The following is a 12,974-nucleotide window of genomic DNA, read 5'->3' on the forward strand; positions in this document are numbered from 1 at the left end:
TTGATTCTATTCGATCATGAGAATGACTTTCCAAAAAGGAACATAAAACTTTGTTTCGAAAAAATATTTTAAAATATTTTTTTTAATATCTTAAAATAAATTTTTTTGTCGCTTTTTAACCAAATCATACTATAAACGTATTTGAATAATACTTGGACGTTCCACAGAAAATACAACAATTTGAAATTTATTGTGCAAAATTATTTTAAAAAATCATTCAAATAATTTTGTAAAATTTGATTTTGACAAGAATACGTCATTTTTTACTATGGGGCACCAATTCAAAATTCACTCTCTGGAAAAGTGATACGTTTTTATCGGCAATGTCTCTGTATGTGGTTGTATCTAACGTATCAACATAATTTTTGCTACATGCAATCGGAAATGTGATTGCCTATTTATGTTACAATTTTCAGTTGTATGACATAACCTAAAATAATTAAAAAATAAAGTTTTCTGACATTTTTGGTACCAAAGAGATGATACATGACGGGTATACTGCCGTTCCAAGTTCAACTGTCCCGGTATACATAGGAAATCCCATAGGATATGGGACAATTATGCATAGAACGACAGTGTATGACTTTCTCATACGCGCGACGACTGAGGTAGTAAGCGATATTTCGTTTCTTCGTTACCTAGTGGGTAGTTCTAAATGGTTAACACTTGATATATTTCGTTCATTTTAGTCTGCGCTTAGTGATTTAGTTAATCGGTTCTTTTCAGAACCTCCATAATTTTTCTCAAAGAGAATTACTACGATGCTTAGTCCATTGGTATAAGTAAATCGAAATTTTGCATATTGCCCTTATGTGCCTTCGCTTCCACTCCAATATCGACCATCGTCGACAACATAAAAGGTTGTTTTCTTAACCACCGCCTATTATGAAGAATTATTTCAAAAATTTCCTATACTATCGTTGTGTGTTATCAAATTTTATATTGGACTTATTATTATATGTCTTTTATTTAGTCCCAATTTTAGCCTGTATTTTTCGTTCGCCGATGTCGATATTGAATTTTAGTAATGTCTCTGACATAAGCCACCCGCATTTTGTTGTCATGTTCTGTTGGAAAAATCGGGAAAAATATCAATTCGATGAAACATCGTAGAATCTAAACCCATTGATAAAATTTGAAAGGCTACACTTCATAGGATTTGAATAATTCCGAAATAAATACAAAAGGAACGAAAACTCAAATTAGCTAAAGGGCGATGTCACGCCTCAGTAAACTAAAAATGTTCAGGCTCTAATGAAAATGCTTTTGCAAACGCAAGCCGTACAATTCGGATAAAATTTCTCCCCATGAATTCGAAAAACTTCCTAGTGGAAAACATTTCCTGACGATTTCAAAGCTATCAAGCTAATGTAACAACCTTGAATATTGATGATAATCAATAAATAAGAGAGTTAAAAAAACTAATTGATTTCTAATCTACAGGAATAATTAACGTATTTGGATTACTACCAACGTGTCTCGCTTACCTCATTCCTGTTGTTCCATTCGACGCAGTACAGCAAACAGGGCAATCCTTCCGGTTCCAGGGTCATGCATTCTCTTCGTTTCGTCCAGATGGCATTACGGTCCTGCTCATGCATATCGTTCAGCCGTTCATTGTTGTGTAGATAATGCGTCAAAATCTCCTTAATCGGGCGGGTTTCCTCCGCGCTGTCCCGATTCAGATGTCTATTGATTCGCCTCATCTTCATTGCATGATCCACCAGTTGATCCTCGGATGGATAAACAATAATCTTATTCTCTTGGCTGTAGTTGTGAAAGCTGAGGATAATGGACGAACACTGATCCCGGTAGGGATTCGGTTCGATTGTACCAAGCGGGCGTAGCACATCCTCCGATTGTAAATCCACGGCGTAAGCCCAGGTGTACAACGTAACTGCACCTGCCTTAAGCTGATTCTTGTAATCGTACAACATGGTGTTGACCCACGCGATAGGATTCATAAAACCGTCCTCGGTTCGCCGTGCCCTCACTCCGACGCCCTTCGCCGTCCGTACGTTTTCATAAATCACCATACACAATCTGGCCATTCTAGGAACATTCTTTACGTCGATATCAAAAACGATATTCTGATCCAGGAAGGCACGTTTGTCTTTGTTCACCGAAACCAGTTTCGTTTTCACCGACTTGCAAAGCGATTTTCCCCCGTGAAACAAACCGAGCTGAATTCCCACCTCAGCGTCGCAATTCACGTTCGCTATGTTGTAAACTGTACACTGGAACTGTGCTTCGATGTCCCAGCTGGTGATGTGCTTCATTTTTCGCAGAGTCTGCGATGACGGTTTGCTACCGGTACTGTTTGACCTTTGGTTAAGGTCTTCTACGATTGCGTAGACGTTTTCCTTGAACACTTCTACGCTGCGCAGTAACTTCGGAACAAACGTAGGTGTTTCTTCGCGTGACAGCGAATCCTGCACGTACTGAAAGTTGATGATCGGATGATCACCGAACATGTACTCTTCACGGCCACAAACTTTCAGGATAAAATCAGAACTGTTCTCATTCCGTGTGTTGACCGAAATTTGCTTCTTTTCCAGAATTCGTTTCAACACTTCGTCCGGTGTTGCTTTGCAAGGAATTTTAACCGTAACCTGCAACAGAAATATTCGGTTTTACTTTCAATAGTGGTCTAATAGTTTGGGAACAAAATAAACACTCACCTGCATATCCGCGCTCTTTGCTACTACACATATGTCTCCGTTAGTTATTCGCTTCTTCACCAGCTCGGGAATGTGGGCACTGTTGACTAGTTTCGGAGGATACTGGTACATGATCCGTTCCATCAGGCCCATCACGGACCGCTTGTTAGCGATTTCCTCGCCGAGGTAGCTCATCTTGGTGCGAAAGTCATTCACCTCCGGATTTTTCTCCGACACCTTCTGTCCGAGCAGTTTGGTGATGTTCTGAATCAGATTATTGTTCGTGGAGACCTGCTTCTGCTTCTCCACGAAGCGGAACATACAGAACACCGGTGCCACATCGATAAGTCGTTTACTTTCGTCGCTCAACTCGTAACTGTTGTTGTTGGCACTGCTCATGGTACTGAAAAAGTACATCGACTTATCGCCCAGGTGGCAGTACAGTGGGTAACGTTCCGCTTCTTCCCAGACATCCTGGAAGAACACGATGAAAGAGAGGAAAACATAGAAGTTATTAGATGCTAAGATTTTAAGTACTTTTTTAATTGTAAGCTTCTTCAGAGAGAAGTTCAAAATAACAAGAACAATGATAGAATTCAGAGGAAGATTTCCCAATGCTCATTTCGAAGGCGTCTAAATCATGTTAGATCGATCTATTTCTAGATGTCCCGATGGGACGCATAAGACGCAGTTGAAATCATACTCGCTAAAAAACAAATGTCATCGACCTACATAGGTCCGGTTCGATCTACGCAAGAGCTGAAAAAGGTCACTACTTCACTTTTACAGAGTACAATCCATGCTGAGGTCGACGTATCGAAAGGCAAGTAAACAACACCGCGGCTAGCACACTATCGTGTACATACTAGAGTAGGTATATATATTAGTATAGTACTCTAGCAGCCAAACAAACAACACCATTAAAAGCGGCTTTGGCTTTATTTTTATCCACCCCGGGTGGATGGACTGATGGATAGCCTATTTCGAACTTTACGTTGCCTACTCATTCATATACTGGGGGCTAATATTTATTTACTTCATCGTCGCCATAGTGACGTAGCCTGCATTGAAAACAACCGTACTGGATTCGTTTGCTGGACTGTTGTTAGTTTGAAGGCACATTCAATCGTGATTTCAGACATTTAGAGTTTGATCATTTTCAGGGCGATGCAATATGAGAAGAGTTTTGTACTCTTGTACGACTAGACTCATTTGATGCCGTTTGCTACGCACGACTCTAGTCGCCATCAAGTTTGCGAGGAAGGTTGAATAATTACTATTTCAAATCTCTGCCTGGGATTGTGAGTAATCACCATCATTGAAAACCTAGATATTTAGAGGTTTAACCCGTAAACAGTCTAGTATTAGATTCTATGATTACAGCTAACCTCAATCTTTCTAACGGTTCACACTGTACCGATATTATTGCAATGGTAAAACCATTTTGGGAAAAATGTTGAACAAAGAGAAATTCAGTCATTGTAAGCCATGGTACTAAAACTACAAAACTACTAGGTGGTGTGTTTATTTTCCACTGAAACAACAAACAAAGATAACAGCAGTGATGTCAAATTTACATAATGTCAAACAGAGATGTCAAGTGTAATTTCTTCCCTTCGCACTGCAGGGTGGCAAGTGAATTAGCGATTTCAGTTTCCCGGTTTTTTCCCGGTTTTCCCGGTGCGCGAGACTAAAAATTCCCGGTTTTTTAAACATGTCCAAAAAACATCGATAGTTGAGAAACAAGTATTTTTCGGGATTAAAACTCTCATCCACAGTTTGTCCAAACATTCATCTTCTGAACTAACAGTACCACCCAGTCCAATGTATTCCATCTTTATTTTGTCTTCTACTTCGCCAGTAACTTCGATGTAGCTATAGGATTAAAACAAGAAACATATCTCTCCAACGGTGATGAAAATTATCAGTCTTGCATTTCATGAAGGAATGAAGCATCAAAATTCTTGAAATTTTCTTGAAAAATCAAGCGTAACTTTCACATTATATTCGACGTTTATTGGTGGTGTTTTGTAGTTTTCCAGAAATATCATCAGTTATTTGAAAGCATTAGGATGAAAAATTAAATTTAATGTCTTACAATTAAAATTAATATACTTATTTTTCGAACTATTCAATCGTTTTCAAGACTACCACTGAAAGGCTATCTGGAAAATCAGTCCTTCTTAAAACTTATGCAAGTTAGGAGTGAATTTCTAGTGTATTCCAATACTTTTTTAACCTGATATAGTATAGGATTAAAAATTAAAAATGAATTAACTAAAGCACAACACTCCTCCCGCAAACCCGATTCCTTCTAACAACCAGTAACGTCGAGACTAAATTTACGGGTTGTGCACTGCTTATATGGTATGATATCAGAACCGTTTCGACATTGCAACTGAGACAGCAATTTGTTTTCAACTGCCATAAGCATAAGCCAATGAATGTGCCATAAGCATAAGTCAATGAATTCTGAATGTGTGCATACAAGTTCTCACAGAGTTGACAGTTTGACAAGTTGTGCAGTGCACGAGGTGCACATGATGACTATTGCTAACAACATATACGATATCTTTTTAGAGATGGGTTTTGGCGAGAGAACAAAATCCTTCTAGAATTCTTAAAATGTACGCTTGCCTCTAGTGACTGAGATGATCTAATTTTGATTCTCTTACCATCGACACTGAACAGGCTCTTCCGAACTCTGAAAAACCAGTTTCAGCTCTCAAAGAAATAAATCAAATACTCCTTGCGAACGGTAGATAAAATGAAAGTCGACAGCTTTGTCGATTTTATGAATCCTATTGAAATCAATTACTAAACAAGTATTGTCACAATCATTAGCTGACAACTAAAAACACGGCTCCCAAGAATTCTTAAAACAATTATTAAACGTTTTACCTGATGTTACTTTTACCATTATGCATACTTATTCTGAAATTTGAAGACAAACACTAGAAAAGGTCCTAATTACAAATGACAGTTCCTCTTTCTTTACTCTTTCTTTCGATTATTACGGTCCTATAGGCAGTCCTTCTATTTAAAACTTTGCATAGAATAACGACTGAAACTATCAATTTTCGATTTACTTAAAAAAAAAATGTTGGAAAATACAGGAATACGCCGTAATAATTGAAAGAGAAAATAAACAAAGAGAAACTGTCAGTTGCACTTGGAATCTTTTCTAATATTTGTCGAGATTGAATAGAAATCCAGCAGAAGCATCCAAATTATTCTTATTTTTCATTATGAGCATTCATTGTGCTGTTACTGATGGCAACAAAGAAAGCTCTTATTGATTTAAAATTGCTGAGGTGTTGGCTCCATTTCCAATGGATTGTGCACCATTGAACCTGTGAGGGACAATAAGAAATTTCAAAACTTGTACTGAACTCCTAGTTCAATCACAAAGTGGCCTTCATCTTTTCATTTGTTGTATCAGGAAAACCATGATGCTGAAAATCGTTACTAAGATTAGGACTAGTAAATTTTTTCCCGGATTTGCACTAAAATTTCCGACTTTTTCCCGGTTTTTCCCGGTAAAACCAAATTCCCGACTTTTTCCCGGTTTTCCCGATTTTCCCGGTCACTTGCCACCCTGGCACTGGCAACATCAAGCATCAAGCGAGAGCTTTTCGCTTTTAGACATACACACCACTGTTCTGTACAGTGTTCACGCATCATGAGAGCGCGTGTTTATTTTCTTCTACCTCTAGCACCGGATCACACCAAAGTGCTAGATATTTTCACCGAATTGTACGCCGAACTACAAAACTTGCACGCTGGTGTATCACTGTAGTCAAATGCCATCACTGATGTGAAGAAAATCTTCAACAGGACGAGAAAACTATAGAACGTGCCTAAAACTTCGTTCTTGATACAAAAACAGCGTGTTTCAGTAATTCTCTAGAAAGTAACCGATTGCGGATAACATTCCAGAAGAATTAGGCTAAGGAGTGTATCGAAAATAAGCTATCCACAAATCTGTCTTTCAAATTATAATAAAAAACGATATGTGATTTAAACTAAAAACTAATCCTTTATTGTACAAGGTTAAACTTGAGCATAATTAAAACCGGATGAAATTTTTGAATTTTCGATCTTGTGATCGAATGCTCTTCATCATTTGTTATTTGTGGTTGACGAAAGCGAGATTTATACGTCATAAAAAATAAATGAATAACTTGTACGTTGTTGCGAGTTCCATTTGAAAGTAAGTAGCTGGGAAGGTTATGCGGGTCTCCCAAGGCAGCCGACGGAAGGCGCAGCTTCAATGCGTTGTACTCCGTAATGGTAACAAGGTGACCACACAACAGTGTATGTTATTGAATGATTTCGTCATTCGAAAGATGAAACCGAATTGTTTGGATGACTCAGAAACAACGATATATGATTTATGATTGCAAAAAGTTAATTTGCTATCAAGGATCACTCTATTTAACTCGGTCCCAAGCAGCGGATAGTTGAAAATTGCAACTGAACGTTTTTTTACAAAACTTTGGAGCATTTAGTATCATCCGGTTGACCTGAGACCAATTTCCGAAAATATCTAGAGGTTATTGGAGAAATTTAACGCTTTGGTTATCAATTTTTAAAAACAGTTTGAAGTCGTCTGCATACGAAAGCTTCAAGCACTTCAGGAAGATGTCGTTGATGTAAAGGAAGAACAGAAGCGGTCCCAGGCGACTACCTTGTGACACACCAGAGGTAATGGAGCAATTCCAGGAATGAATAGACGAAAAAGTGACAAAATCAGAATCCACCTTCTCCGATTTGGATGAAACTTTGCACATGGCTTCAGTATGGCAAACCATAAGTTTTGAACCGATGGAGAGGTCAATCCGAATCACGACTGATTTTTAAAAAGGGCGTATGTATTTTTGCATTTCACACAAATTGCCTTTTTCAAATCGTTGTAACTCGGAAACCGTTAATTGTACAAAAATGGCGTTCAGGAAGAAGTTGTAGGGAATCGATTGGGCACTCTAAAAAAAATATAAGCTGAAAAATTTTTTTGATTTTTTTTCTCAATAATTACACAATAATCCGAAAAAGTTAAATAAAAAAAAGCATGGTTTTAATTTTTTTTTTTGATAATTTTTATTTTAAAGATGTTATTAAAACCGACAGATTGATGGCTATCCAATCCGTGCCTTTTTAAAACTGAACAAGTTACAGCTAAAACAGTTTACGGGACTCGTTGTAATTCGGAAACCGTTCATCGTACAAGAATGGCGTCCAGGAAGAAGTTGTAGGGAATCAATAGGGCACTCTAAAAATAAATATACACTGAAAAAAAAATGATTTTTTCTCAATAATTTCAAAACGAACCAAAAAAATTAAATTTAAAAAAAATCAGGGTTTCGATTTTTTTTTATAATTTTTATTTTAAAGCTCTTATTAAAACCTACACATTGATGGCTATCCCATCCGTGCCTTTTGAAAAATGAAGAAGTTACAGCTAAAACAATTTACAGATATATTCGAAATTTCAAGTTCTCGTTGAAAGATAATCATTTAAACAGTAGAATATTATTCTACAGGTTAAAGGCAATAAATTTGTTCATGATATCATTTCTTCTAAAAGTAGCTGTTCTTGAGATACTTGGATATTTAATTATAACACCACTTTTTATATGTCCTACAATATGTCTACAATTATTACACGTACATGAATAATTCTTAATTATATTTAAGATTTTAGGTTTTTGAAAATTGTGTGAGTACTAGGTGCATCGTCATTCAAATACAGTCTTGTGACGATCTTGGTTTCTCTGAAATCGGAACGAAAGAATGGTGCCTGGAATCATTTTGCTATCCTTATAAACAGTGATGTCCGAGCTCAGCACACGAGCTGCTCTATACCTGCAGTGTGTGCCTATTAAACTCGTGTGCTGTGCTTTTCAAACCAGACTCATGAGCGCGTGCTATTTGTGTAGTCCACCTACTGACAGGAGACAATACAAGAGCGGGCACTGTGTGCTTAAAAATTATATTATATGTATTATTAAACAAAACAACGCACACTCAACTCAGTTCTTCGAAGCATACGACTCTCGATCTAATAGCAACAAGGCACACGTGCGTGTGCTTCAGACTTCGTGTGCGTATTTTTGAAAAGGTACAGCACCCGGACTGTATGAGAGCTGGCTCATGTGCTGGGTCATCACTGCTTATAAACACTACTCCACTCGGTCACACAAAAAGGCATGGTCGTGAATGCATCTCGACGTCTCTGCTCTGCCCATTCATATAATTGTTTTGTAGTTGTGATTGGGTGTTCATGTAGTTTAGCCAAGCTTTCACGTCGTACCATTCGCTTCAAATTACTCCCAAGTGCATCACATGGTCCTTTACCATGAGAAGTTGCAAAAAAATGCCACTCAGCATCAATGTTATACATTCCTTATTTTCCTTATAGTTTCCTTATATTACATTTTGGTGGGGAAAGGGTTCCAATCAGCTTTTTACAGCCCTGTCCAAAATGTATTGCCCTCCCCGTTAATTTGTATCAGGCCGAATTAGCGCATGCGCGCCATATAAACGCCTCTTTCAATATGAGGAAATTATATTATTACCCAACAGTTTCTATTATTTATTCATGTTGGTTTTCTTACCTTTGGTCATAGTTTATATTCTGTTTTACCTTAATTCCAGTGTTCTATTCAATTGTGTTTCGTAAGTGTCTTTTGTTGTCCTTCTATTTTATTTCCATTCCGTACTTTTGCTGATGTTATTTTATTCCCTGAAATGTAAAAGTTAGTTGTATGCAATGGTCTTTTTATTCTTACCGATGTTCCATTTTGTATCTAAGATTTCCTAAGAGTGTTAATTAAAAGTTTCCAATTTTTCAGCTCCACATTTATCACATTTGTTCTTGCTTTTCTTGAGTATCTTATTCTTTATTCCGAATTTCTTGGTTATGCTCAGTCATCCATTTCCGAAAAAAAGAGAGACAAAAAAGGATTAGTGTTTTTTTAATGACATCTTTGTACGGCCGGTCATGATGGTTTGACGGGAAAAAAAAACTGAGAACATGCATTTTTATTTAAATTATATTGACCCTTGGGTCCCATAAGTATTGCTACAGCATGTTCACATTTAGTTGTCTTCAGTTGATTCTGACAGTGGCAAGGCACAAATCTCCAAATATCAAGGGGAACGTGCCATTTGAGCCAATTTGTTCTGATTCCTGATTCCTGACCCACAATCGAAATGCATCACTACCAATTTGGTACAACGCACTCAAAGGCACGGTAAAATGTATATTGTATATACACACAAAAACACATACATACACACACAGTCACACACATACACACATGCATACATACCCACATGTATTCCACACGCAAGCATTACAACACTGAGTTACTATTTCTACTCTGATTGATCCTAACTAAAACTAGTGTGCCAATAGTCATCTCATTAGTAGAGTCACCATGTTATTTTAGCGATCACTCGACTTTTAATAATTGATTTGTGATAAATACAAAGTCTTTGCATCGTCTCTAAGAAACAATAACGCATAGCAGTAGTTCGGAAGTGGTTCAATACTGCTGTTTTAGCGAAGCAAAATGCTCCAAATTTCATGTTACTTCTGAAATTAATCTATCAAACAGAGATAACAGAGCTCACTATAACTAATGGTTCTCGTATATGAAATGACTAATGGATTTGAGATGAATGGAGGTACCGTTACCCAATTTCTATCTCTTCTAATGATCGATCGTTAGTCCTGAGCTGAAACGGTGGCCTTTATTACCATTCTTGCATGCACTTACTCTTACATTTCACTCACACATCATCTCACCCATCAGGTCCCAAACGATACATCCTCACAATACAAACTGGATGAACATCGTTTGACAGCTATCAGTGGTTTGCCCATTGGTTAAGTCATTATTATTCCGTTCTATTTTACAATATTCTATCTCATACCACAGTAATCATTGTACACAAACCACCAATAAACGTCAAATATGGACTCGATTCACCGTTCACCTGTTGTCATCGTGTGAAACCCAATTGGGATACGTTCACTCCACTTAACTTCTACTTCTATAACACTGTTTATAGGAACCGGTAGTATGAAAATAAAACATAAAAAGAGCTCAGTTAAGCCCTACCGGCCTCTCCAACCCCGGATGTTGGAGCGTATTGCAATCAACATCCTATTCAAATCGTTTCATGCCTCACTCAATAAACTCAATAATTAAACTAAAAGTTATAACACATATTTATATTAAATTGTAACAATAATTAATCGTATCTGATGATGTTTGCAATACCGTCAAGCCCATCAACCACGGAGGGCCACTCAGCATCAATGTTATACATTGCTTTAAATTTACAGAGACTTGCAAATTTTTTTCTGTTTTTGTACTGCGTGGCAGCTCCGTCAGACATAAATAAAACCTTAAATTTTATTAAGAATTATTCATGTACATGTAATAATTGTAGATAAAGCAAGCAAATAAACAATTCATGGAAATAAAAAAAATGGTGTTATAATTAAATATCCAAGTATCTCAAGAACAGCTAGGATATCATGAAAAAATCTATTGCCTTTAACCTGTAGAATAATATTCTACTGTTTAAATGATTATTTTTCAACGAGAACTTGAAATTTCGAATATAACTGTAAATTGTTTTAGCTGTAACTTCATTTTTCAAAAGGCACGGATGAGATAGCTATTAATCTGTAAGTTTTAATAAGAGCTTTAAAATAAAAATTATCGAAAAAAATCGAAACCCTGATTTTTTTTAATTTGATTTTTTTGGTTAATTTTGAAATTATTTATTTTCAGTGTACATGTACCTTCTTCATTTTTCAAAAAGCACGGATGGGATAGCCATCAATCTGTAGGTTTTAATGAAAGCTTTAAAATAAAAATTAAAAAAAAAAATCATTTTGATTTTTTTTAATTTAATGTTTTTGGTTCATTTTGAAATTATTGAAAAAAAAATCAAAAATTTTTTTCAATGTATATTTTTTTAGAGTGCCCAATCGATTCCCTACAACTTCTTTCTGCACGCCATTTTTGTACAATTAACGGTTTCCGAGTTACAACGATTTGAAAAAGGCAATTTTCGTGATATGCAAAAATACATATGCCCTTTTTAAAAATCAGTCGTGAGTCGGATTGACCTCTCCATCGATTCGAAACTTATGGTTTGCCATACTGAAGCCATGTGCAAACTTTGATCCAAATCGGAGAAGGTCGAGTCTGATGATCTGCTAAGCATTTCTGGAATTGATCAATGGTAAACCAACTAGATATAGCGTCACCAATTTTCACCGACATTTTGCATTCAATGAGAGAGGATTTCATCCAGTCGAGAGATCTACCAATGCGGTTGAGTTTTGCTAGAGCGATATCATGATAGATCTAGTCAAAGTCAGCTAACAAATCGGTTTAGAAAGAGTAGATTTGATGGCCCTTTTTTATCTCAGAAATGAGATTTGTGTTTGTCGAACGAAACGAGATTTGTGTTTGTCGAACGCTTGAGAACGAATCTATGTTGGTCGGTAGATATGTACTGTGATCTGCAACGGTAAATAAAATTTATGACAATCAATTCAAACAACTTTGAAGATGCAATTAATTACACAATACCACGACAGTTAGAGATTATATGTTTATTACATTTTATGTGTACGGGGAATAATAACAATAACTATTGAAAACGTTAGCCAACGGAGCTGCGATGCTGACAGCACATTTTTGGGCACAATTGATGGTATACCGTCAGGGCCAGGACTAGGAGAGCATTTAAGACACTGAAACTGGTCGATAACATCATCAATCGATATAGCGGTTGGAGAGCCGATAGAAGGAAAGCATTGGAATCAGCGTTGGAATCGATGTCGAGTTTATCGTCGCATAGAACGCTGCTCACGGAAAAGGGACTGGGGTCCACTAGGAGATTGATAGTACCTATCATCTTTCTCCGGACAGTACCAGCCTAGATGCCGTTTGGAATCCGACGGAAAAAATGAGCCAAGAATAGATCCACTGGGTTCCTGCTTCCATGTCGTAAAAGACGACAATTGCAGGAGTTCCTTTTTCCATTCCTTTATTTTACTAAATTATCTCTTCAATCAACTTATCAATTTGCGACTACCTTTGGATAGAAGTTTTATTTGATATGTTTTCTTCTTCTATGTTATTGCTTGTCTTACAAGATCATAAATTGAATGATAAAAATCAGCGGTTGCGCAAATTCGTTAATATTGCAAAGCTAATAACGGAGAGAACATATATCGGTATATTGAATAAATAGTAAAAAATACTTGTTTGTTTGATGAAT

The 12,974-nt window shown here is 36.7% G+C and overlaps 1 protein-coding gene across 4 annotated transcripts in view; it reads right to left on the minus strand.

Annotated features, from left to right (window-relative positions):
* LOC131425701 (phosphatidylinositol 4,5-bisphosphate 3-kinase catalytic subunit beta isoform) overlaps positions 1–12,974 on the minus strand; it is a 40,843-nt gene that overhangs the window by 6,360 nt on the left and 21,509 nt on the right. For all 4 annotated transcript variants that reach the window (XM_058587778.1, XM_058587780.1, XM_058587779.1 and 1 more), the window contains exons 3-4: positions 2,682–3,134; positions 1,488–2,612 (exon numbers count right to left, since the gene is read on the minus strand). In XM_058587778.1, the coding sequence (XP_058443761.1) occupies positions 1,488–2,612; positions 2,682–3,134 (1,578 nt within the window). The remainder of the gene's footprint in view (positions 1–1,487; positions 2,613–2,681; positions 3,135–12,974) is intronic.

This window comes from Malaya genurostris, chromosome 1, assembly GCF_030247185.1.
Source record: "Malaya genurostris strain Urasoe2022 chromosome 1, Malgen_1.1, whole genome shotgun sequence".
Classification (NCBI taxonomy): Eukaryota; Metazoa; Arthropoda; class Insecta; order Diptera; family Culicidae; genus Malaya; species Malaya genurostris.